Source organism: Salvelinus alpinus, chromosome 5 (assembly GCF_045679555.1).
Source record: "Salvelinus alpinus chromosome 5, SLU_Salpinus.1, whole genome shotgun sequence".
In the NCBI taxonomy this organism is placed as follows: Eukaryota; Metazoa; Chordata; class Actinopteri; order Salmoniformes; family Salmonidae; genus Salvelinus; species Salvelinus alpinus.
In genome coordinates, this window is record NC_092090.1 from 58,328,676 (window position 1) to 58,354,715 (window position 26,040).

At 44.7% G+C, this 26,040-nt stretch overlaps 1 protein-coding gene across 4 annotated transcripts in view; it reads left to right on the top strand.

The window, feature by feature from the left end:
• Positions 1–26,040, top strand: part of taok3a (TAO kinase 3a) — a 99,026-nt gene that overhangs the window by 64,774 nt on the left and 8,212 nt on the right. For 3 of the 4 annotated variants that reach the window (XM_071402473.1, XM_071402471.1, XM_071402472.1), the window contains 12 exons: positions 491–592; positions 1,130–1,175; positions 1,904–2,000; positions 4,675–4,788; positions 8,357–8,448; positions 10,274–10,367; positions 12,958–13,039; positions 15,373–15,540; positions 16,565–16,759; positions 17,856–17,987; positions 24,138–24,374; positions 24,796–24,924. In XM_071402473.1, coding sequence (XP_071258574.1) covers positions 491–592; positions 1,130–1,175; positions 1,904–2,000; positions 4,675–4,788; positions 8,357–8,448; positions 10,274–10,367; positions 12,958–13,039; positions 15,373–15,540; positions 16,565–16,759; positions 17,856–17,987; positions 24,138–24,374; positions 24,796–24,924 — 1,488 coding nt within the window. Of the gene's footprint in view, positions 1–490; positions 593–1,129; positions 1,176–1,903; positions 2,001–4,674; positions 4,789–8,356; positions 8,449–10,273; positions 10,368–12,957; positions 13,040–15,372; positions 15,541–16,564; positions 16,760–17,855; positions 17,988–23,154; positions 23,362–24,137; positions 24,375–24,795; positions 24,925–26,040 lie in introns of those variants that run through there. The other variant, XM_071402474.1, reaches the window with a different exon arrangement.

The following is a 26,040-nucleotide window of genomic DNA, read 5'->3' on the forward strand; positions in this document are numbered from 1 at the left end:
TGAACTCCCTCTCAAACTCTTCCCGCTATGGCCAATGGGACGGTCACACCTCAGGACTTGAAACGGAGGTTCAACATTCCATGGACAGTCCCTTCCTCTGGCCACTATGATGGTCACAACTCGGTATCTTTGAAATCACAACCTGGCCACTGGAATGGTCACAACTTAGGCCTTGTAGCAGAGGTCAAATGAGACGAGAACAACTAACACAAACACTTTGAAATTACACACTCTTCCCACTCTGGCCACAGTATGGTCACGCCTAAGGGCTTTAAACAGAGGTTCAACTTTCCCTGCGATCCACAAGGCCTTGGGTTGGGGTCAAGGGTTGGGTTCAAACTCCTCTCTTGTGTAAATGGAACTGACCTATCCATAAACCCACTGCCCTGGCCAATATGCCAGGGCCAACATGCTGTGAATAGGGCTCTTTGCAGATGTGTTGATGTTGTTGACTCTTACACACCCTCTCACTCCCTCCTTCTCTCCTCAGAAATGGCAGGACATCATTAAGGAGGTCAAGTTTTTGGAACAGCTGCGCCATCCAAACACCATTGAGTACAAAGGCTGCTACTTGAAGGATAACACTGCCTGGGTCAGTGGAGTGTGGCAGAGCTGCCAGGGAAACCAATTTTTTCCCCCCTCTTCATCAGGCTGCTTCTATCTTTCTTTCAACTCTCTTTCTTTCTTTTCATCTCTGACTCTCTTTCTCATAATCTCGCTCATTCTCTTTCTCTCTCGGTCTCACCATTTTCTATCTTTCCCATTTTTGTCTCTCTCTCCATCTCTCTCTTGCATAGTTTCTCTGATTCTCTGTCTTTCACCATTTGTCTCCTTCTCTAAAACCTCCCTTTTACAACATGGTTTATGTCATGACCTTTTAAAATATGCACCAACCACTTCCAGGGTAAACATCGTTAGGATAATCTCTTTGCACTTGACAGCACTTATTCTTTTTTTTTTTCACCACCTCTGCTATGATGGTAATAAATGAGGCCTTGTTTTTGTCTGTGTCATTATGTAATAGATATTTGGGGTTGTTGGTCATTTGTTTAAGGAGGCAACTCTCAATCTTGGGTGTGTTTTTGGGTGTCCACTTGTCTCTGACCTATGACCTTTCTGTCACTTCCAGCTGGTGATGGAGTACTGCCTAGGCTCCGCATCAGATTTACTAGAGGGTGAGTAGTACACACACATCCAGCGTTCACACAAACACACACACACACACACACACACTTATTCACCTAAACACACACAGTTCATTCAAAGAGAAGTTACAAAATCGCAATGAAAATATCTGGGTTCTTTCTGAGCATGTGCTTTATAAACCCATTAGTAATGCAACATTCATGGTTAGCAAGGAACCTTTTCACTCTAAACAGGGTGTGTAATATTCCACTGTGAATGTTCCTGTTCAGGGTCTCCAAACATTCCGCACCTTGGCCTACGTGATATATTTAGCACTTCTGTTTGTGTCCTGGCTGTCATGGAAACTGTTTTTAACAGCCATGACAGTTGGCTGGTTTTGACCTATTTTTGTGTTTGTGAAGCGCTTCTGAAATTCCTCCACTGTAGTTCTGCTTCCTTTGACTCTAAGGCAAGGCGTCGCTCTGCTAGCCTGGTCCCAGATTTGTTTGTGCTGTCTTGCCAACTCATATTGTCATCAAGTTGGTAAGACCGCACAAACAGATCTGGGACCAGGCTATCAGAGCAGCAATCCACCCACCGGGAATGTGTTTTATAACCCTTTTATCCCAACCCTGTTAGACTTTACACATTTAACAGATGCTTCTGGGGTTTGTTGTTGTGTGTCATATCAGGAAGGGCAGATAGCTTGTGTCTCTAGATAGCACTGACGGTTTTCCCCCTTAATGTATGTTTCTCTTCTTTGTACCCTCTCTTCCAGTTCATAAGAAACCGCTCCAAGAGGTTGAAATTGCTGCCATAACCCACGGTGCCTTGCTAGGACTGGCTTACCTCCATTCCCATAATATGATTCACAGGTGAGCTGTCGGTCTACCTGTCTTCCATCTTCCCCCTTGTTAAAATGTTTGTCATCAACATCTTAAATAAGCCCAAGCCCCCCCCCCCCCCCCGCTTCTCCTTCGCCCAAATCCAGATAGCTGATGTTCTGAAAGAGTTGCAAAATCTGGATCCCTACAAATCAGCTGGGCTAGACAATCTGGACCCTCTCTTTCTAAAATTATCAGCCGAAATTGTTGCAACCCCTATTACTAGCCTGTTCAACCTCCCTTTCGTATCGCCTGCGATCCCTAAAGATTAGAAAGCTGCCGCGGACACTCGAAACCCAAACTGTTACAGACCTATATCCATCCTGCCCTGCCTTTCTAAAGTCTTAAAGCCAAGTTAATAAACAGATCACCGACCATTTCGAATCCCACCGTACCTTCTCCACTATGCAATCTGGTTTCAGAGCTGGTCATGGGTGCACCTCAGCCACGCTCAAGGTCCTAAATGATATCATAACCGTCACAGATAAAAGACAGTACTGTGCAGCCGTTTTCATCGACCTGACCAAGGCTTTCGACTCTGTCAATCACCGCGTTCTTATCGGCAGACTCAATAGCCTTGGTTTCTCAAATGACTGACTCGCCTGGTTCACCAACTACTTCTCAGATAGAGCTCAGTGTGTCAAATCGGAGGGCATGTTGTCCAGACCTCTGGCAGTCTCTATGGGGGTGCCACAGGGTTCAATTCTCGGGCCTACTCCTTTCTCTGTATATATCAATGATATCACTCTTGCTGCTGGTGATTCTCTGATCCACCTCTACGCAGACGACACCATTCTGAGTACATCTGACCCTTCCTTGGACACTCTGTTAACAAACCTCTAAACGAGCTTCAATGCCATACAACACTCCTTCCGTGGCCTCCAACTGCTCTTAAATGCTATTAATACTAAATGCATGCTCTTCAACCGATCACTGCCCGCACCCTCCTGCCCGCCTAGCATCCCTACTCTGGATGGTTCTGACTTAGAATATGTGGACAACTACAAATACCTAGGTGTCTGGTTAAACTGTAAACTCTCCTTCCAGACTCACATTAAGCATCTCCAATCCAAAATTAAATCTAGAATCGGCTTCCTATTTCGCAACAAAGCCTCCTTCACTCATGCTGCCAAACATACCCTTGTAAAACGGACTATCCTACTGATCCTTGACTTCGGCGATGTCATTGCAAAATTGCCTCCAACACTCAGCAAATTGGATGTAATCTATCACAGTGCCATCCGTTTTGTCACCGAAGCACCATATACTACCCACCACTGCGACTTGTATGCTCTCGTTGGCTGGCCCTTGCTACATATTCGTCGCCAAACCCACTGGCTCCAGGTCATCTATAAGTCTTTGCTAGGTAAAGCCCCACCTTATCTCAGCTCACTGGTCTCCATAGCAACACCCACCCATAGCACGCGCTCCAGCAGGTATATTTCACTGGTCATCCCCAAAGCCAACACATCTTTGGCCACCTTTCCTTCCAGTTCTCTGCTGCCAATGACTGGAATGAATTGCAAAAATCACTGAAGCTGGAGACTTATATCTCCCTCACTAACTTTAAGCATCAGCTGTCAGAGCAGCTCACCGATCACTGTACCTGTACACAGCCCATCTGTAAATAGCACACCCAACTACCTCATTCCCATATTATTATTTTCTTTGCTCTTTTGCACCCCAGTATCTCTACTTGCACATCATCATCTGCACATCCATCACTCCAGTGTTAATGCTAAATTGTAATTATTTTGCCACTATGGCCTATTTATTGCCTTACCTCCCTAACCTTACTACATTTGCACACACTGTACATATATTTTTCTATTGTGTTTTTGACCGTACGTTTGTTTATCCCATGTGTAACTCTGTGTTTTTGTTGCACTGCTTTGCTTTATCTTGGCCAGGTCGCAGTTGTAAATGAGAACTTGTTCTCAACTGGCCTACCTGGTTAAATAAAGGTGAAAAAAAATACAAAAATATTAATTAAATTAAACACGTTTGAGCTGTTGCTGAGACGAGATATGTGGTGCCTCTGTTCTCATTGTAAAGTAATAATAAACTCGTCAGAGATAACATTCTTCGAGTCATCTGCCAACCCTAATCTGTATTTCAATGTGCATTCCAACAGGCCCTTTTCTTGAACATCACTTACGGCGAATGTTATGTGAAACTTTTATCATTTTACCACCATGGCCCATAAAGACAAATATTACTGTTTTACCATGTTAAAAGTTATGAAACCGAAAGGAAAGAAATAAGTATATTTATTCACCACATCAATTAATTGTGAGATTGTATGCCGCCCAAAGTACAGGCCTAAATAAATGTGTGCTCCGCTCACTGTTTAGCTGAGCTCAAGGAAATGCCTTTATTTAGCTTGAGCTATTTGCATTTCAACCTGACAGTGAGACAATATTTCCCTTTCTTCCTGCTTTTAAACGCATCACTATAAAGTCACATTGTCATATGCACACCACATTAGAGGCTAGTGGATATGCAGGCATATGCATGAAAAAGACAGACGCCAGTGCACTTCAAACGTATCACTCCCAAGAGGTAGCTAATACACCTAAAGTAGCCCATATCACTCTGAACCATATCCCACCACCCTATTCTAACCCTGTTTTACATGTCATCGCTTATCTTTTTCTCTCTCCAGAGATGTGAAAGCTGGAAATATCCTGCTAACTGAGCCAGGCCTGGTCAAACTGGCAGACTTCGGCTCTGCCTCCATCGCCTCTCCTGCCAACTCCTTCGTAGGAACACCTTACTGGTCAGTACCTACCATTTTGAAGGTAGCGATATGACGTAGATGCATAAAGTAAACAGCGTTGTGGGTCAATTTCCGCAACAACTAAGAGCGCTGAAGCGCGAGGCTCAACTTCTCTGCTGTTTTGGTCCTGTGGCTACCATGTTGTAAAAGTGTGAAGCGAGCCCGTGTACATGCGCAGATCCTGTGTGTGATTGTGGGAGCGAAGTCTTGCATCTTGCTCATCGTAATATGTCCGGTGCTGCTCGTGGCAACATAATTTCACTGAGTCTACCTTTAACAATACCTCAACACTACACTTTACCTGTCAGTACCTTAACACAGACACAAACACCTTACGGCTCAGTATCACCACACTAACATAATATATAGCTAGCCTAGTAGTATATAACATAGCTTTGCCTCTAGCCTCTCCTGACAACTCTTTCGTAGGGACATCTTATTGGTCAATATCTTAACAAAGGCACAATGTACATGGAGTGTACAAAACATTAAGAACACCTACTCTTTCCATGATATAGACTGACCAGGTGAATCCAGGTGAAAACTATGATCCCTTATTGATGTTACTTGTTAAATCCACTTCAGTAGATGAAGGGGAGGAAACAGGTTAAAGAAGGACTTTTAAGCTTTGAGAAAATCGTGACATGGATTGTGTATTGCCAGAGGGTGAATGGGCAAGAGAAAATATTGAAGTGCCTTTTGAACGGGGTATGGTAGTAGGTGCCAGGCACACCGGTTTGTGTCAAGAACTGCAATGCTGCTGGGTTTTTCACAATCAACAATTTCCCGTGGTCCACTACCCAAAGGACATCCAGCCAACTTGACACAACTGTGGGGAGCATTGGAGTCTACATGGGGGGTGCAACTCAATATTAGGAAGGTGTTCTTAATGTTTTGTACACTCAGTGTATTCCTACTAGAGGTCGACCGATTATGATTTTTCAACGCAGATACCGATACCGATTTTTATTGGAGGACCAAAAAAAGCCGATAACGATTAATCGGCCAATTAAAAAAATAAAAAAAATAGATATTTTCTATAAAAAAAATTTTTTTAACTTATTTGTAATAATGACAATTACAACAATACTGAATGAACACTTATTTTAACTATATATAATACATCAATAAAATCTATTTAGCTTCAAATAAATAATGAAACATGTTCAATTTGGTTTAAGTAATGCAAAAACAAAGTGTTGGAGAAGAAAGTAAAAGTGCAATATGTGCCATGTAAGAAAGCTAACGTTTAAGTTCCTTGCTCAGAACATATGAAAGCTGGTGGGTCCTTTTAACATGAGTCTTCAATATTCCCAGGTAAGAAGTTTTAGGTTGTAGTTATTATAGGAATTATAGGACTATTTCTCTCTATACGATTTGTATTTCATATACCTTTGACTGTTGGATGTTCTTATAGGCACTTTAGTATTGCCAGTGTAACAGTATAGCTTCCGGCCCTCTCCTTGCCGCTACCTGGGCTCGAACCAGGAACACATCGACAACAGCCACCCTCGAAGCAGCGTTACCCATACAGAGCAAGGGGAACAACTACTCCAAGTCTCAGAGCGAGTGACGTTTGAAACTCTATTAGCGCGCACCCCACTAACTAGCTAGCCATTTCACATCGGTTACACCAGCCTAATCTCGGGAGTTGATAGGCTTGAAGTCATAAACAGCGCAATGCTTGAAGCACAGTGAAGAGCTGCTGGCAAAACGCACGAAAGTGCTGTTTGAATGAATGCTTACGAGCCTGCTGGTGCCTACCATCGCTCAGTCAGACTGCTCTATCAAATCATAGACTTAATTATAACACAATAACACACAGAAATAAGAGCCTTAGGTCATTAATATGGTCGAATCCGGAAACTATCATCTCGAAAACAAGACGTTTATTCTTTCAGTGAAATACGGAACCGTTCCGTATTTTATCTAATGGGTGGCATCCATAAGTCTAAATATTCCTGTTACATTGCAATGTCATAATTACGTAAAATTCTGGCAAATTAGTTCGCAATGAGCCAGGCGGCCCAAACTGTTGCATATACTCTGACTGCGTGCAATGAACGCAAGAGAAGTGACACAAGTTCACCTGGTTAATATTGCCGGCTAACCTGGATTTCTTTTAGCTAAATTTGCAGTTTTAAAAATATATACTTCTGTGTATTGATTTTAAGAAAGGCATTGATGTTTATGGTTAGGTACACGTTGGAGCAACGACAGTCCTTTTTCGCGAATGCGCACTGCATCGATTATTTGCAACGCACGCTAGACATTCAATACACGCTAGATAAACTAGTAATATCATCAACCATGTGTAGTTATAACTAATGATTATGATTGATTGATTGTTTTTTATAATTTAAGTTTAATGCTAGCTAGCAACTTGCCTTGGCTTCTTACTGCATTCGCGTAACAGGCGAGCTCCTCGTGAGGCAGGTGGTTAGAGCGTTGGACTAGTTAACCGTAAGGTTGCAAGATTGAATCCCTGAGCTGACAAGGTAGAAATCTGTCGTTCTGCCCCTGAACAAGGCAGTTAACCCACCGATCCTAGGCCGTCATTGAAAATAAGAATGTGTTCTAAACTGACTTGCATAGTTAAATAAAGGTGTAAAAATACATTTAAAAAATTATACATTTGGACGCAAAATCGGCGTCCAAAATTACCGATTTCCGATTGTTATGAAAACTTCAAATCGGCCCTAATTAATTGGCCATTCCGATTAATCGGTCGACCCCTAATTCCTACATGATTAGTACCTCATCCCTAAGACTTTACTGGTCAATATCTTAACACTGATGCTTGTTTGTCTCCAGCGTTACTATGAGGGTTTCTATGTGAATGACCATTGGTCCACTACCCAAAAGACACTACCCAAAGAACATATATCTTGTATTGTATTTGTATACTTTTGTATTTAGCTGTTATTTGCCCAGGTTCATCTCATTGAGACCTAGTCCAAAACATCTCCTTTGTGGGAATTCTGTAACATACTTGTCAGTACCTAACGCACTACAATAGGGCTTTTCCACACCAGTCCTGGGGCCTCCCCAGAATACACATTTTTGTTCCAGCCCACCAATATCCCATTTGATTCAACTACTCGAGGCCTTGACGATTAGTTGATTAATTGAATCACATGTTCAGCTGGAACACGAATGTGGAAAGTACTGGGACCAGATGGCTATGCGTTATAATTTACAACTATTTATTATGTTAAAAAAAACAATGGTCATTCACATAGAAACCCTCATAGTAACGCTGAAGACAAACAAGCAAACAAACAAAACATAGGGAGAACTCCTAGAACACTGTGTCGATTCTCCTGATACTCTCTATTCATGATACTCAAAGCTCACAGTGTGCTACTTGTATCCAGTCAGGCTGTTAATTCGACACATAACGTACACCCCTTAGTCTTCCAGCAGCACATTACTCAGACCTGAGCTTCTAGCTAGGCTATCACTGCATACCAAAGGGACTTTAAGATATCCAGGCTTAACAGATTATGAATTTCCACAAATTTAACACTGGTGGTTAATTACTGACACGCGTGTGTGTGTGTCCCAGGATGGCCCCGGAAGTGATCCTAGCAATGGACGAGGGCCAGTATGAGGGGAAGGTGGACATCTGGTCCCTGGGAATCACCTGTATTGAACTGGGTTAGTGTACATCTGTTTTTACTGTACCAGGCTTTTCTCAGTTTTTACTGACTTATTTACATTTCAGTCATTTAGCAGACACTCTTATCCAGAGCAACTTACAGTCAGTGCATTGGTACGTAGAGTGCCTTCAGGAAGTATTCACATCCCTTGACTTTTTCCACATTTTGTTGTGTTACAGCCTGAATTTAAAATTGATTACATTTAGATTTTGCACTGGCCTACACACAATACCCCATTGTGTCAAAGTAGAATTATGTTTTTAGAAATGCTTACAAATTAATAAAACATGAAAAGCTGAAATGTCTTGAGTCAAAAAGTGTTCAACCCCTTTGTTTTGGCAAGCCTAAATAAGTTCACAAGTAAAAATATGCTTAACAAGTCACATAAGTATTGGACTCTGTGTGCAATAATAGTGTTTAACATGATTTTTGAATGACTACCCCAGACATACAATTATCTGTAAGGTCCCTCAGTTGAGCAGTGAATTTCAAACACAGATTCAACCACAAAGATCAATGCCTCGCAAAGAAGGGCACTTATTGGTAGATGGGAAAAAGCAGACATTGATAATCCCTTTTAGCATGGTGAAGTTATTAATTACACTTTGGATGGTGTGTCAGTACACCCAGTCACTACAAAGATACAGGCGTTCTTCATAACTCAGTTGCTTGAGAGGAAGGAAACTGTTCAGGGATTTTACCATGAGGCAAACAGTTGATTGAGGATGGATCCACAACATTGTAGTTACTCCACAATACTAACCTAAATGACAGAGTGAAAAGTAGGAAGCCTGTACAGAATAAAAAATATTCCAAAATCAGGACAATAACGTAAAACACAATGCCAAATCTAAACTGGAGTTGCTTAACAAGAGGACATTGAATGTTCCCGAGTGGCCTAGTTACAGTTTTGACTTAAATCGGCATGAAAATCTATGGCAAGTCTTGAAAATGGCTTTCTAACAATGATCAACAACCAACTTGACAGAGCTTGAATAATTTTTAAAAGAATAATGTGCAATCCAGGTGTGCAAAGCTCTTAGAGACTAACCCAGGAAGACTCACAGCTGTAATCGCTGCCAAAGGTGATTCTAACATGTATTGACTCGGGTGTGAATACATATGTAAATAAATATTTCTGTATTTAATTTAATACATTTGCAAAATAAATTAAAAACATGTTTTCACTTTGTCATTATGGGATATTGTGTGTAGATGGGTGAGAAAATACATCTATTTAATCCATTTTGAATTCAGGCTGTAACACAACAAAATGTGAAATACGTCAAGGGGTATGAACATTGTCCTGCAACTAGTCCACATCTCAGGAGGCATCGTTACTTGTTAAGAAAATTTACTTTTTATGGCCTTCCTCGGAATGTCAAAGAAACAAACAGACATAGCTAGTCCATCTTGGACTTCCCCATCTAGAGAGAGCAGTGACACACGCCTGACAGACTGACCCATGACAGTTGATTCACAATGTTGCTCAATCATGTGCTTGTCATGTGATTACCATGGCCCCTTGTGTACTACATGTACACACACACATATACATACATACATACATACATACATACATACATACATACATACATACATACATACATACACACACACACACACACACACACACACACACACACACACACACACACACACACACACACACACACACACACACACACACACACACAGATAGAATAACATTGTCAAGGTCAAAAGTATCTCTTATCTTCCTCCTGTTCAACCAGATATGATAACCCCCTCCCTTTCTCTCTTCCTCTCTTTCTCCTTTTCTCGACCTCTCTTCCTCTTCATAGCGGAGCGCAAGCCTCCCCTGTTCAACATGAACGCTATGAGTGCCTTATATCACATCGCCCAGAACGACTCTCCCACGCTGCAGTCTAACGAGTGGTAAGTCCTCACCATCCCTCTGCTGAGCTGTGTGACCACACACACACAAACACACACCCTCTCAAAGCCCTGGAAGTCCCAGTCTGTCTCTTATGTAATTACCTGAGGGGCCGAGCTAAGGCCTTTCCTATTTAAAGAACCAAGCCTCAGGCTAAACTCACAGGCTACTACTGTACTGTACCATACACCAAACCACACTCTGCGGGAGGGAGGGATGAAGGTAGGGAGAGAGGGAGGAATGAGAGTGGGAGGGTGAGACCGATAGATGGAGGTAGGCAGAGAGAGACCTGTCTCCCTGGATGGAGACAGACAGATAGACAAATGCAGGTTTGGAGGGAGCGAGGCAGAGAGAGACAGAAAGACAGGCGGCAATCACACTAGCCCCCCTCTTTCTTGTGCTGTTGATGCTCTTTGAGTTTATGGTGTGATGACTGCCATAAGAGGAAGATTCTGTCAACATTTACAATGTCATGATACTATAGCCAGTGTACTTTTATTGGCACAGTATAGTTTCGCACCATAAAGGTTGGCGTGTGTGTGTGTGTGGGGGAAATGTTGTACTCTATTTGACCCAGATAAGGGTGGATATAGGACTTTTCATTTTTATTTAACCTTTTATTTAACTAGGCAAGGCAACTAGACTTATATGGCTCTAGGAGTACATTCCTATCAACAAGTAGAGAATGTATAATACAGCTCAAACAAGTTGCAGCATTTGCATGAAGGTGTAAGTGTTGTGTTTATTTTCATAGTCCATGTTCCTTACTGAGAAAATCGATTTGTGTGATTACGAAACCCAAAGCAAACAGATTCACAAGTAGCACACTCCAATAAAATAAATATTTGATTGTCTTTTCAGTATGCAAAGATTTAGCATATTTTGACAAATTAGCATTAAAAGCAAGCCTTAGTCTTGTACTGAAGAGAGTGTGTGAAGCAAGGTTATGGTCCTCCCATAGAGATGCAATATGATTTAGTTTTCTATTTCTTACACACACGAACACACACACACACAGTAGTCAGTGTATTGTTGAAGGTGCTCCAAATAGGCCTCTGGCATGAACCTCTCTCTCATTAGCTGAGACTAGTTGAAAATGTATACAACTATGTAGACTATATGACATCGCCACACAGAGAGTTTGAAGATGGACTTTCAATAACACAGACAAATCTAATGTTATTTGTCACATGCGCCGAATACAACAGGTGTAGATCTTACAGTGACATGCTTACTTATAAGCCCTTAACCAACATGATGAATAGCTATAGAAGCACCCTGGCTTTACCCTGACTCTAAGGCTTGAAAGGTGGGAAAGTGGATATACATTCCCCTATGTATTTATTTGGACAGTGAAGCTAAAACTTTTAATTTGGCTCTATACACCAGCATTTTGGATTTGAGATCAAATGTTTTACCCTTTTTGAAATGAAAGCACTTTATGTGGTCCCACCATTTGAAGGTATCATATGTATTTGGACAAATTGTGTATTTGTATCACTTAGTGTATTGAATGTAGTGCAAAGTTTCGTATTTGGTCCCCTATTCGTAGCACACAATGACTACATTAAGCTTGTGACTTCACAAACTTGTTGGATGCATTTGCAGTTGTTTTAGTTGTGTTTCGGATTATGTTATGCCCAGTAGAATTGAATGGTAAATCATGTATCGTCATTTTGGAGTCCCTTTTATTATAAATAAGAATAGAATATGTTTCTGAACACTTCTAAATGAATGAGGACCCAACTATGATTACGTATAATCATTAACGAATCATGAATAATGACGAGTGATACATTTTATAGGCATAAATATCATACCCCCCCCCCAAAACGTTCTAACCTCTCTTTTATTGGTAATGGTGAAAGGTTAGCATGTTTTGGGGGCATAATCTTCATGCCTCTAACTTTCTCACTCATCATTATTCACAATTCAATCGTGATTATCCGTAATCATGATAGCATCCACATTAATGTAGAAGTGTTCAGAAACATATTCTATTGTTATTTACAATAAAAGTGACTCCAAAATGACACTACATTATTTACCATTCATTTCTACACAACCAAAACAGACGCCAAATGCTTCCAACAAGTTTGTATAGTCACAAGCTTGATGTAATCATTGCGTGCTAGGAATATGGGACCAAATACTAAACTTTTGATTCAATTGAAAAGGCTATAAGTGAATTTGTCCAATACTTATGACACCTTCAAATGGTGGGACTAGATAAATAAAGTGTTAATTTCTAAAAGGTAAAATGGATATGTATGAAAATACCATCAAACTATACTGTCACCTCATTAACGTTTTAGCTTCACTGTCCAAATAAATACGTAGGGGGTTGTATATATATATTTTTTTTAAACTAATTTAGCATACACTCTTATCCAGAGCGACTTACAGTTAGTTAATGCATTCATCTTAAGATAGCAAGGTGAGACAGCTATTGCCTTTTATTCCTGTCTAATCATGGTTGTATTCTGTTTTCTTCCAAATCCTTCCACCTCTTCACCTCCACTCCATCTCTCCTTCCCTCATCCCTCCACCTCTCCATCGCTCCACCTGTCCATCCCTCTATCTTTCTACAAGGTCGGACCCCTTCCGGAGCTTCGTTGACTACTGCCTACTCAAAATTCCTCAGGACAGACTCTCGTCGGGGGAGCTGCTGCGAGTGAGTGCACTTCCTGTTATCTCTGTCAGAGACTGTGACCTCACTTCCCGTGTCAGTCTCTCAAAGACCATCTGGATGAATGCGTCCAATATGGCACCCTATTCCCTGGTGAGAAAGTTAGACTCAGAAATATCAACCCCCCCCCCCAGCTATGCTCCATACTTTTGGAGTGTAGAGCCAATATAATAAAAAATGCTCATTGTCCCAATAATTACGGAGGGCACTGTAATGCACTACTTTTGACCAGAACCCAATGGGACCTGGTCAAAAGTAGCACACTATGTAGGGAGTAGGGTGCCATTTCAGACACAGCTGATGATTCACTGCCTCCCACAGCTCTAGAGAAAATAGGAATTAAAGATTCCACAGGGGTTAAGATGTGTTGTTCACATACGCACGCACGCACACACACACTGATCCCACAGGGGTTAGGGTTTTGTTGTTAAGCATTGAACCCTTTTTTTATCTTGCGCTGTAGTACACTTTGTGTTGGAGGTTCATAAGACATCCATAGTGTGTGTGTGTGTGTGTGTGTGACCATATCCCCTTGACACACAATGAAAGCTAAAGTCAGACTGACTGCCCCCATAGACCCATGTGTTACAGTACAAGATCAGTCAGTTGTGTGGAAAGGTATTCTGCTAGCTAGCCTTTGTTTGTACATCCTGATTGGCCAATCCACTGTTAATCTGTGTGTGTTTGTGTGTCTGACCATGTAATGTAGAGTTGATCTTTTTGTTTGTTTGGCCGAGAAGTAATCCTATTGGCCTGCTAAGAGTTTTATGTTCTTGATTGGTAGTCACACTCTCTCACTGGCCTGTCGGTCTTACCTGGCTGTCCAAGAATTTAGTGGGCTAGAGGGGATGAGATGGTGGGGGCTTGTCTGTAGCTCTGGGTAGAAGTAACCCTTGTCCCTTAGGTGCAGATCTAGGATAAACTTTCCCTCTCCCAAATCCTAACCATAATTATTAGTGGGGAAAAGGCTAAACTGACCTTAAATCAGTGCCTAGTAGGCAACTTGCTCCTAATCTGAGTCGGAGCAGGGGGCATCCAGATCACCGCCCCTCAAGCCCCTGATTAATACAAACACATACACACTCATTGCCCTCTGCCCCTCTTTGAGCTCTTTAGGAGAAATCAGGTCACTAATCTCTTTCCCTTCAGGTTCCACTTCCTCAATATAGAGTCAAACTTCGCTTCCCATACTCCTTTACTCCTACCAAAACTACACTACTACACTGTTCCCATGATCTTTGGCGAATCGCATGGTCGGGTGCATGCATCGAAGAAAAAAAAATGGGGGAGGAAAATGTTGTAATGGGGGAGAAGGGAAAGGAAGACAAGAATCCGAACCGTCGGTCCGACTCTGTTCATGGTCCCCAGGATAGTTTTTTAATTTTTTCGGGAAGGGATTACTCTGAAGATTAGTCCTCTCGCTCTCTCTCTCTCTCTCGCTCTCTCTCTCTCTATATTTTCTATCGCTCTCTCTCTCTCACCCAGCCCCCTGATACATGGCAGCTCTGATTTTCTCACTCACTCTTTCGCTCCCTCTGTCTGTTTGTTTGAAAACGGGAAAATGTTTCCTCTCTATTTCCAGACTATGATGTCATCCTTCTGAATCAGAGAGTCCATTACATTACTCCAGCCAGCCAGCATCTGTCAGATAGAAGGAAGGTGTGTAGGGAGAGACATACATGGCCGTTTCAGCCCCCAAGTGGTTGCATGCATTGCATTTCCACTAAGCAGGCATTTAGCAACAAAAAAAATGTGTGTGTATGTGAGCGCGTGTGCGTGCGCTACCGGTCAGTCCCATATGAACACTATCGGATGGAGTATTTTATATATACACATTTTTGTATTTTATTTTTCTGGTAAACCAGCACAAGAAACTCTATCTAGGTTGAATAACCCACAGGCGCCCTCTAGTGACCAATGGGAAAAGAGCGAGAGAGAGAAATAATTCTCTGAAATAATAATCACATGGAGTATTGATATATTATTGATATAGAAAATATGTTTATAATACCATGGATTTATAGGGCTGTGTTATATCAGATTAAACATTTAAAAGAGGTCTTCCCTCATTTTGTGGACCTGTTTCTACACTTACCCTGACTACCCTGTCAACACCCTTAGACCATTTTTTGGTACATATCTCACATATTTACATACTTTATAATCAGGCAGACAGTCAAACAGACCGACACTGTGTATAACTTCTGACCTCTTTTGCTCCTGTCCCCCTGCAGCATGACTTTGTGTATCAGAATCACCTCCCGCGGGTCCTCATGAATCCTAACCTGTAAGCCCTCTGCCCTCTCTCCTCTACCCAGCATGACTTCGTCCGTCGGGAGCGTCCCCCACGGGTCCTCACGGAGCTCATCCAGAGGACCAAGGATGCGGTGCGGGAGCTCGACAACCTGCAGTACCGCAAGATGAAGAAGATCCTTTACCAGGAGAAACACAACGGACCCATGGGGGAGAGCCAGGAGGAGGAGGAGGTGGGTTTAACACCACTTAAACAAACCATGTTCACCAAAGATAAAATGGGTAGTATGTATTTGTATGTGTGAGGATAGATTTTGATTCTTGAGTCAAGAAAGGCTTAAACCTCAACTGAACTCCTATTCCTGTTTGGCACAAAAAGGATAACTGTCACAGAGGAGGAATAGGTGTCTCAGAGGTCAGCAAAGGTTGACATGGAGAAGATACCTATTCTTCTGTTTACAGGTCTTGAACCAGGCCCAAGGGTAACGTAGGACTCACACATTCAAAGTCATGTCAAATTGACCATTAAGTGGTCTAAGGCTATTTTGCCACCAGAGACTCTGGGTTCGAGCCCAGGCTCTGTCGCAGCCGGCCGTGACCGGGAGGTCCATGGGGCCACGCACAATTGGCCTAGCGTCGTCCGGGTTAGGGAGGGTTTGGCCGGTAGGGATATCCTTGTCTCATCGCGCACTAGCGACTCCTGTGGCGGGCCGGGCGCAGTGCGCGCTGACCAGGTTGCTAGGTGTACGGTGTTTCCTCCGACACATTGGTGCGGCTGGCTTCCGGGTTGGATGCGCACTGTGTTAAGAAGCAGTGAGGCTTGGTTGGGTTGTGTTTCTGAGTACGCATGGCTCTCGACCTTCGTCTCTCCCGAGCCCGTACGGGAGTTGTAGCGATGAGACAAGAAAGTAACTACTAACAATTGGATACCACGAAATTGGGGAGAAAAAGGGGATTACATTTTTTTTTTTTTTATCATTATAATTTTTTGACCATTAATACCCATTTGTCTCAAACGAGGCCATTTCACGCAGACAGACAGACAGACAGACAGACAGACAGACAGACAGACAGACAGACAGTCATGTCCTACAGTCATGTCCTACAGTCATGTCTGTCTGTGTGTCTGGCCTAACCGGGACATTATGCTTGAGTGTGTCACACAAATAGGAGCGTGTGGCACAAAAGTGTTTGTGTGTTTCCCACAATTCCCTTACTGAATACGGATCCCTATCTCCTGCTTCTGTCTCCCTCCAGGAATCTGAGCAGGCCAGCTGTAAGATGAACAGCCTGGGCAGTAATCACTCCATCCCCAGCACCTCGGTCAGTACAGGTAGCCAGAGCAGCAGCATCAACAGCATGCAGGAGGTCCTAGACGAGAGCTGCTCCGACATGACCATGATGCACCATGACTACGACAGCACCCTCGAGTCCTCCGCACACACCAAGAAGGTAACACTGACAGAGGGAGAGAAACACACACACAAGCTAGCATACACACAAGTGTGTACACAGGAAGAAGGTAAGACTCATCTATCACTATCAGTGAACCGCCAGGTTGTCACCCACTCCAAACCTACTCACGTCCTCAAGGATAGCATAAACAAACAGGAACACGCATGCCAATAAGGTACTGCTCATCTAGGACCCTCAGCCAGCAGCCACCTACACCAAACTTCAACCCACGTCCAAAGAAACACACAAACACACACAACCAACCTCTGAGGTAATCATATGATCATACTGTTCACAAACAAACCTAACGCTGTTAAACACTGACACCATGGAAACCAGACACATTTTTCTCCCGCTCCAAAATCCTGCTTTGCTTGATTCCTATAAATATGCTCTTGATAGACACACACACACACACACATGGAGATACACAGAGCCAGAGTTCATCAGTGCTGTGAATCACACCCTCAGAACAAAGATGCCCTCTCTTCTCCTCTCCGCTGGCGTCTCCATGCAGGCTGAGGTTGACACACTGCTGAATGCCTGACATTCACTCTGAATACTCTTTGTCTCGGGCATCGTAGCACAACACACACACACACACACACACACACACACACACGCTTCAAACAGCAGCAGATTATGAGATGCCTGTCATTCCTCATCTTTAGCCACGTCTTGTTCCTTGTCTTTGTCCATTAATCTGCCTGCAATGACAGACTGTTATTAAAAATGTCACTTGGTGTCTAGGTTGACGATGTGTCACAAGACAACCGTGGGTGTAGCAGAACATGAGGAGGTGACAGACTACTGTCTGTCTATAGATTATAGTTCCTTTTCTTATGTAACTGGTCATGAACAATGTACTGTAGTGAAGTGCAGTATTGGCATTATGGCAAAAAATATTACAAAAGCTCCAGGTTTATACTCCAACCATCACACTTCGGGTTGAGTTTAATCCAAAACCTGTTCACTACCATCCAAAAGTTCCCCTGGATTTTTCCATTCTCTCATCTGATTCTGTACACAGTGAAAGTTATACCATTGTAGTAACAGGCCATGAAACTCAAAAGTGTATCTTCTCTTTCGTCAGGACCACGGGTATAACTGGGATGATGGTGTGAAACGTGACCACAGGCCAGAGCTGAGACCAGCCTCCTCAGACAAGAGCCAGGCACACAACTACCGTCACAACAACTTTTCTACCATCAAATCAGCATCGCTGGTAAGGGTCAACACACCTTTGTCTCTCTAGCTTCATCTCTCTATGTCTCTGTGTCCACTATCCACCATCAAATCAGCATTGCGTGTAAAGGCTAACATCATAGTTTGCTCTCCCTGGGTGATATCAAGTCTCCCCCATTCTCTGTCCATCTTTCCCTCTCTTCTTTTCCCTTTGTCTGTCTCTATTTCCCTTTGAGTGTCTTGCACGCTATCCTTCTCTCTCTAGCTTCCTCTTTCTCTCCCCTTCCTCATTCTTCTCATTCTCTTCCTATTGTTTTCTCTCTCCTCTCTGTACTTTCCTTCCTGTCCTCCCCTCCCGCTCTTTATTATTGCTCTCGCCCCTCCCTCCCTCTCACTAGACCCCTTTGTCTTCTCCCGGTCCTTCACTATCCTTCCGTTCGCCTTCACCTCCTCTTCTCCTCCCTCCCTCTCTTCTAATCCTGTACTTTTCCCCTCACTAATATCAGTCTCATACCCCCTCTGTGGTTGGGGGGGGGGGGGGGGGGCAGGCAGTATGGAGTAATATTACCATCCTTGCCTTTCTCTCTCTCTTGCCCTCTCCATGTCTGTTGTCATGGTTACAGGGCTCCAGTAAGCAGCTATCTAGAGTGGTAATGGTGTCTAAGGTCTGTCTACCACTGGTTTTAATTGTGCGATTTGTTTCCTTCCGATCTCCTGGTTTCTGGACTAGCTATAGCACTGGGGGAACTGGGAGGAAACAGGGTTTCTGTGTGTCTATGTCCTTAACATGCCATGTGTTACATAGCTTTACTGACTGGTAGTGGAGTGTTTTCCACCGTTAGTGCTTTCTTTTGATCATTTGTCAATACTGACCCTTTCTTTGTTGTTGACTGTGTTCATCAGTTAATCCGAGTGAATTGGTTGTTTTAGTTATTCTCCAAAAGAGGCAGGTTATAGTTGCATTCAGACAGCGTGTAGTCTGTTGCTGCTGCGACGACTCGATGACATCATCTCGTTCTGGCTGGCGCGAGGCGAGCACACGTCCCCAGATGGACCTGCACTGCTCGCTCAGACTGGAAAGAGCAGGTGGAGGGAGGAAGGGAGACAGGGAGAGGGGGGAGGGAGGATAAGCGATATAATGACAAAGAAAAAGGGAGGGAGAAGAGATGAGCGGATGGGATGAACAGAAAAGAGGAGAGAGAAACAGTCACAGACGGACAAGAGAGACAGATGGAGAGCGAAGGGGAAAGAAAGAAAGCGAGAAAGAGCGGGAGAGAGGAGAGACAGACACAGACAGACAAGTGGACAAGAGAGCGAGTCAAGTAGGCAGAGAGGAATGAGACTGAAGGCAAGAGAAAAAGCGGGAGAGGAGAGAGAGCACACCACAGTCTGGTCTCACTGAATGAAGTGTTAGATAACGGTTAAGAGGAGAGAGCAATGGGGGGATGAGAGGGAAAGAGAAGAGAGGGATAGTGAGCCCCATCTGGAGGTTAGAGGGATGAATGGGGTTATTACAGGTCAGCCAGACTGGGAGACTCAGGAGACCGAGAGATGTTAATATAACATAACATGTATTAACACTTTTTATGCCCATCTGAGATCTGTATATGTTTCGGTTTAGGCCACATATACAGTACTTTAGTTTGTTTATTTACATAGAATATCTATGGCTCTATTCTATAGACAATGCTAATAGTTTCAATCCAACCATGCTTTGCTAAATGTTGTATATGTCAGTTACGGTTGGGTATTGCACCAGTCATACACTAACAAGAGTTTAGATATGGGCAAAGGAAGGGGCTTGCCTTTTGTCGACGGATGAATCTCAAAGGTTTTGGTTGTAAGTAACAGTCCCTGTTTAGGGTGTCAGTCTATCTAGTGGTCTTCTATAGGGACAGAGACCGAGAGGGTTCTAGAGAGAGGGGGAGTGAGAGAAAAAGAGAGGGGGGGAGAGGTTCTCTCTATGGGGACAGACTGAGAGGGCTGTAGAGAGAGGGACAGAGAGAGAGGAGGAGCAAGGTCCTCTCTATGGGGACAGACAGAGATGTAGATGCCCCAAGCTTATCCACAGGAAGAGAGGACTACTGTCTGAGGGGGGCATTCTGAGGCCGCTGTTTCTTCTCTTCATCCTGATCACTTCACCATATGTCACTTAACCTCTGTTTCCCCTATCCTCTCCTCAAACACTCTTTGGCCTTATACATTTTTACAAAATTCTGAAAACCTGTTTTTGCTCTGTCATTATGGGGTATTGTGTGTAGATTGATGAGAAAAGGGCTGTAACGTAGCAAAGTGGAAAAAGTATAGGTCTAAATACTTTCCCAATGCACTGTATAACATCCTGTTTTCTTTTGAAAGAGAACTATTTCCATTGTGACATTTTGAAATGGCTGAACATGCCAATTAGATAGAATACTACATCAATGTGTAAGTCGAAGTATAACACATGTTACATTTACATTACATTTAAGTCATTTAGCAGACGCTCTTATCCAGAGCGACTTACAAATTGGTGCATTCACCTTATGATATCCAGTGGAACAACCACTTTACAATAGTGCATCTAACTCTTTTAAGGGGGGGGGGGGGTTAGAAGGATTACTTTATCCTATCCTAGGTATTCCTTAAAGAGGTGGGGTTTCAGGTGTCTCCGGAAGGTGGTGATTGACTCCGCTGACCTGGCGTCGTGAGGGAGTTTGTTCCACCATTGGGGTGCCAGAGCAGCGAACAGTTTTGACTGGGCTGAGCGGGAACTGTACTTCCTCAGAGGTAGGGAGGCGAGCAGGCCAGAGGTGGATGAACGCAGTGCCCTTGTTTGGGTGTAGGGCCTGATCAGAGCCTGAAGGTACGGAGGTGCCGTTCCCCTCACAGCTCCGTAGGCAAGCACCATGGTCTTGTAGCGGATGCGAGCTTCAACTGGAAGCCAGTGGAGAGAGCGGAGGAGCGGGGTGACGTGAGAGAACTTGGGAAAGTTGAACACCAGATGGGCTGCGGCGTTCTGGATGAGTTGTAGGGGTTTAATGGCACAGGCAGGGAGCCCAGCCAACAGCGAGTTGCAGTAATCCAGACGGGAGATGACAAGTGCCTGGATTAGGACCTGCGCCGCTTCCTGCGTGAGGCAGGGTCGTACTCTGCGAATGTTGTAGAGCATGAACCTACAGGAACGGGTCACCGCCTTGATGTTAGTTGAGAACGACAGGGTGTTGTCCAGGATCACGCCAAGGTTCTTAGCACTCTGGGAGGAGGACACAATGGAGTTGTCAACCGTGATGGCGAGATCATGGAACGGGCAGTCCTTCCCCGGGAGGAAGAGCAGCTCCGTCTTGCCGAGGTTCAGCTTGAGGTGGTGATCCGTCATCCACACTGATATGTCTGCCAGACATGCAGAGATGCGATTCACCACCTGGTTATCAGAGGGGGGAAAGGAGAAGATTAATTGTGTGTCGTCTGCATAGCAATGATAGGAGAGACCATGTGAGGATATGACAGAGCCAAGTGACTTGGTGTATAGCGAGAATAGGAGAGGGCCTAGAACAGAGCCCTGGGGGACACCAGTGGTGAGAGCATGTGGTGCGGAGACAGATTCTCGCCACGCCACCTGGTAGGAGCGACCTGTCAGGTAGGACGCAATCCAAGCGTGGGCCGCGCCGGAGATGCCCAGCTCGGAGAGGGTGGAGAGGAGGATCTGATGGTTCACAGTATCAAAGGCAGCCGATAGGTCTAGAAGGATGAGAGCAGAGGAGAGAGAGTTAGCTTTAGCAGTGCGGAGCGCCTCCGTGACACAGAGAAGAGCAGTCTCAGTTGAATGACTAGTCTTGAAACCTGACTGATTTGGATCAAGAAGGTCATTCTGAGAGAGATAGCAGGAGAGCTGGCCAAGGACGGCACGTTCAAGAGTTTTGGAGAGAAAAGAAAGAAGGGATACTGGTCTGTAGTTGTTGACATCGGAGGGATCAAGTGTAGGTTTTTTCAGAAGGGGTGCAACTCTCGCTCTCTTGAAGACGGAAGGGACGTAGCCAGCGGTCAAGGATGAGTTGATGAGCGAGGTGAGGTAAGGGAGAAGGTCTCCGGAAATGGTCTGGAGAAGAGAGGAGGGGATAGGGTCAAGCGGGCAGGTTGTTGGGCGGCCGGCCGTCACAAGACGCGAGATTTCATCTGGAGAGAGAGGGGAGAAAGAGGTCAAAGCACAGGGTAGGGCAGTGTGAGCAGAACCAGCGGTGTCGTTTGACTTAGCAAACGAGGATCGGATGTCGTCGACCTTCTTTTCAAAATGGTTGACGAAGTCATCAGCAGAGAGGGAGGAGGGGGGAGGAGGGGGAGGAGGATTCAGGAGGGAGGAGAAGGTGGCAAAGAGCTTCCTAGGGTTAGAGGCAGATGCTTGGAATTTAGAGTGGTAGAAATTGGCTTTAGCAGCAGAGACAGAAGAGGAGAATGTAGAGAGGAGGGAGTGAAAGGATGCCAGGTCCGCAGGGAGGCGAGTTTTCCTCCATTTCCGCTCGGCTGCCCGGAGCCCTGTTCTGTGAGCTCGCAATGAGTCGTCGAGCCACGAGTTTAACACAGAATAAACACAAAATAAATAAAACTTTACACACATTAAGACTCCCTTGATCAACCAGGTCATTGACTTAGTGGCTGACCTGACAAAAGGTCAACTAAACAAATAAACCAACCAAAAGGTCCTTCCACCATTGTGTCCCAATCCAATGTCTTAATAACCTTTGACCTGGAAGTGTTCCCTCTGGAGCGTGATTCCTCTGGAGCCAGGCTGTGTGAATGGCGGTCACATGACGTGACTTGGCCCTTGGTGGCAGCGTGGCAGAAAGCAAGTGACTAGGATTGGCTCTGCATTACAGTAGGGGTATTGATTCAGATAGATTAGGAGGGGATCTCCCTCTTTCTCACCCTCTCTCTCCCTCTCATTCTCCCTCTCCTTTTCTCAGCCCCCCCTGTCTGTCTTCGTTTCTGACACCACTTCTCCTCACCCTCTCTCTCCCTCCTCTCCCTCTCTCAATGAGGCTTTCATGTGACCCACCTGCTGAACGAGCGCCGCTCGGCCCCCAAAGAGCCCCCTCTGTTCTGCCTTCCCATGGAGCCCGCTCCCTCCCTCATTCACAGTTCACACGCCTGCCCCTGTGTTGCTGCCCCTGTGTAGCTGCCCCTGTGTAGCCCACAGCCGCCGTGTTTGTCCAACGTCGTTTGTCTAAACTTAAACCAACCAGCGCGGTTCTTGCCGATTTGTTGCTGGGCTGGGTAAAGCTGAGCTGAGGGGTTCGGGTGTAGGAAATGCCACACAGGGTTTCTGGATGCTCGCACGGTTGTTGAACATGAACGTCGCCATGATGCTTGGCCTTAAGAAGATGAGTTATGAGAAGATGAACGACTACTATGGGGACCTGGATAGTCCCTTTTGTCAGGTTTGGTTTGTTTGTCCTCTTAACTCTTTATATTGTTGCGATTTTGATTTACTTGGCTTAAGCCCTTGGCACCTATGAGGAACATAGGCTATTGACAAATGTCTTCCATCTCACTCGGTTGGGGCAAATTTTTACAGGTTGCACCTGTTAGATTGTTGTGAGGTTGGTGTTAATGCAGTGGTCGAGAGCGTTGGTGTTGGTTGGCTTTGTACTGCATAGGGGGATTGATCAGTCGGCAGGGCGGTGTTATAAGCTAAGCGGTCGGTGTGACTTCGTTAAAGCCTCTCAAACCTCTTTAACCAGCTCTGTCATATTGAGTGTTTACAATGTACATCTTTGACTGCCAGATTAAGGTGCTTTTTTGTTGTGTTGTCCTGTTTCTTACAGTATTAACTCCATGCTCTCTAGCTTGGTGTTGCTTTGATGTTTCCCAATGTTGATCCAGGCTTTGGTAATGCATCCAATGTTAGCAGTTAGATGTCACTTCATTCATGGTTCACATTACATCTTAGTCCACTCTTATGGTAAATCTAAGCTGAGTAACCAGTTAGAATGAAATCAAGTCTGCATGAACAGGGAACTGCTAAACCTTAAAGACCAATGTTGAGGTTCTCCTAGCGTAGCATGGTACACCTGCTAGGGCTCTGTTCCAGTGTCTCCACTAGTGGTTGCCTGCATACCATCCGTTTTTTGTATACCACTCCTGGCTGTACACCTTCACTTTTGACCTCTGATCTCTGCCCTCATTGGCCTCACTGCATCTATCCTTTCACCAGGTGACCAAGCAGATCCATGAGCATGAGCAAGAGAATGAGCTGCGGGAGCAGATGTCGGGGTATAAACGTATGAGACGGCAGCACCAGAAGCAGCTGATAGCTCTGGAAAACAAGCTGAAGGCTGAGATGGACGAACACAGACTGAAGCTGCAGAAGGAGGTGGAGACCCAGGCCAACAATGCCTACATAGAGCTGGAGAAACTGGCTAAGAGACACACCGTCCACTGTGACAAAGAGGTAGGTCCGGGAGGGGGGTGGTTGGGGGTCCTGACCTAGAGAAACTGGCCTGTCCTAGAGAAGTGCCATGCCGTCCTCACCTTCTTACTTTGGGGAGAGGGCAACTCACTCATGTTATGGGTTGGGCATTGCTGCCACCCAATGTCGAGAAGACAAACTAGGTCATCTGTAACTCTGCAGACTAGGTTAACATCCATGATCCAGGTCATCTGTAACTCTGCAGACTAGGCTAACATCCATGATCCAGCATGCCCTCCTTGTCATACAAGAACACCTGGAGGAATGTAAGCCAGAAGGCTAGCTAGCGAAACAACATTAGGCATGTGTTTTCTCGCTCTGCTCCTCTCTTCCGTATGAGGCCCCTTCACAGCTAACTAACATCTCGGCCTATCTCTCCCCCTTCCATCTTATCTCCCCTCAGATGAAGACGACGTCAGCAGACGAGAAGAAGTTCCAGCAGCAGATAGTGGCCCAGCAGAAGAAGGAACTCACCACCTTCCTAGATAATCAGAAGAAGCAGTACAAGCTCTGCAAGGAGAAGATTAAAGAGGTCCGCAACGCTATGTTTGTTTATGTTCTCTAGCCAGCCCCTGTTTCCTGCCTCTAGCTGTGTGTCTGTTTGTGTCCGCTAGCTAGTACTGTACCCCCTCTTCTCCTGTCTCTTGTACAGTATGACTGATCTCAGCACCCTGAATCACAAGAGACTATAGAATGATACATTTGGTACGCTGTGTATTGTGCTGGGTGGAATCAGCCCTCCTCCGAATACATACACACAGAAACCTGCAAATACACAAACATACACAAGTACAGTATTTCCGTCATGCCTTTTACTGAGAAGGAGGTGAGTTCGGGCCTCCCGAGTGGCCCAGCGGTCTAAGGCACTGCATCACAGTGCTAGAGGTGTCACTACAGATCCGGGTTCGATCCCGGGCTGTGTCACAGCTGGCCGCGACCGGGAAACTCATGAGGCAGCGGGTTAGGGGAGGGTTTGGCCGGCCGGGATGTCCTTGTCCCATCGCGCTCTAGCGACTCCTGTGGTGGGCCGGGCGCATGCACGCAACGGTCGCCAGTTGGGCAGTGTTTTCTCCGACACATTGGTGTGGCTGGCTTCCAGGTTTTTTATTTATTTTTATTTTATTTCACCTTTATTTAACCAGGTAGGCCAGTTGAGAACAAGTTCTCATGTACAACTGCGACCTGGCCAAGATAAAGCAAAGCAGTGTGACAAAAAACAACACAGAGTTACACATAGGATAAACAAAAGTACAGTCAATAACACAATAGAAAAATCTATATTAAGTGTGTGCAAATGGAGTAAGGAGGTAAGGCAATAGATAGGCCATAGTAGGGAAGTAATTACAATTTAGCAAATTAACACTGAAGTGATAGATGTGCAAGTAGAAATACTCGTGTGCAAAAGAGCAAAAAGTAAATAAAAACAATATGGGGATGAGGTAGGTAGTTTGGTAGGCTATTTACAGATGGGCTATGTACAGCTGCAGCGATCAGTAAGCTGCTCAGATAGCTGATGCTTAAAGCTAAGAGAGCAGTGTGTCAAGAAGCAGAGTGGCTTGGCAGGGCCGTGTTTCGGAGGACACATAGCTATCGACCTTCGCCTCTGCCGAGTCTGTACGGGAGTTGCAGCGATGGGACAAGACTGTAA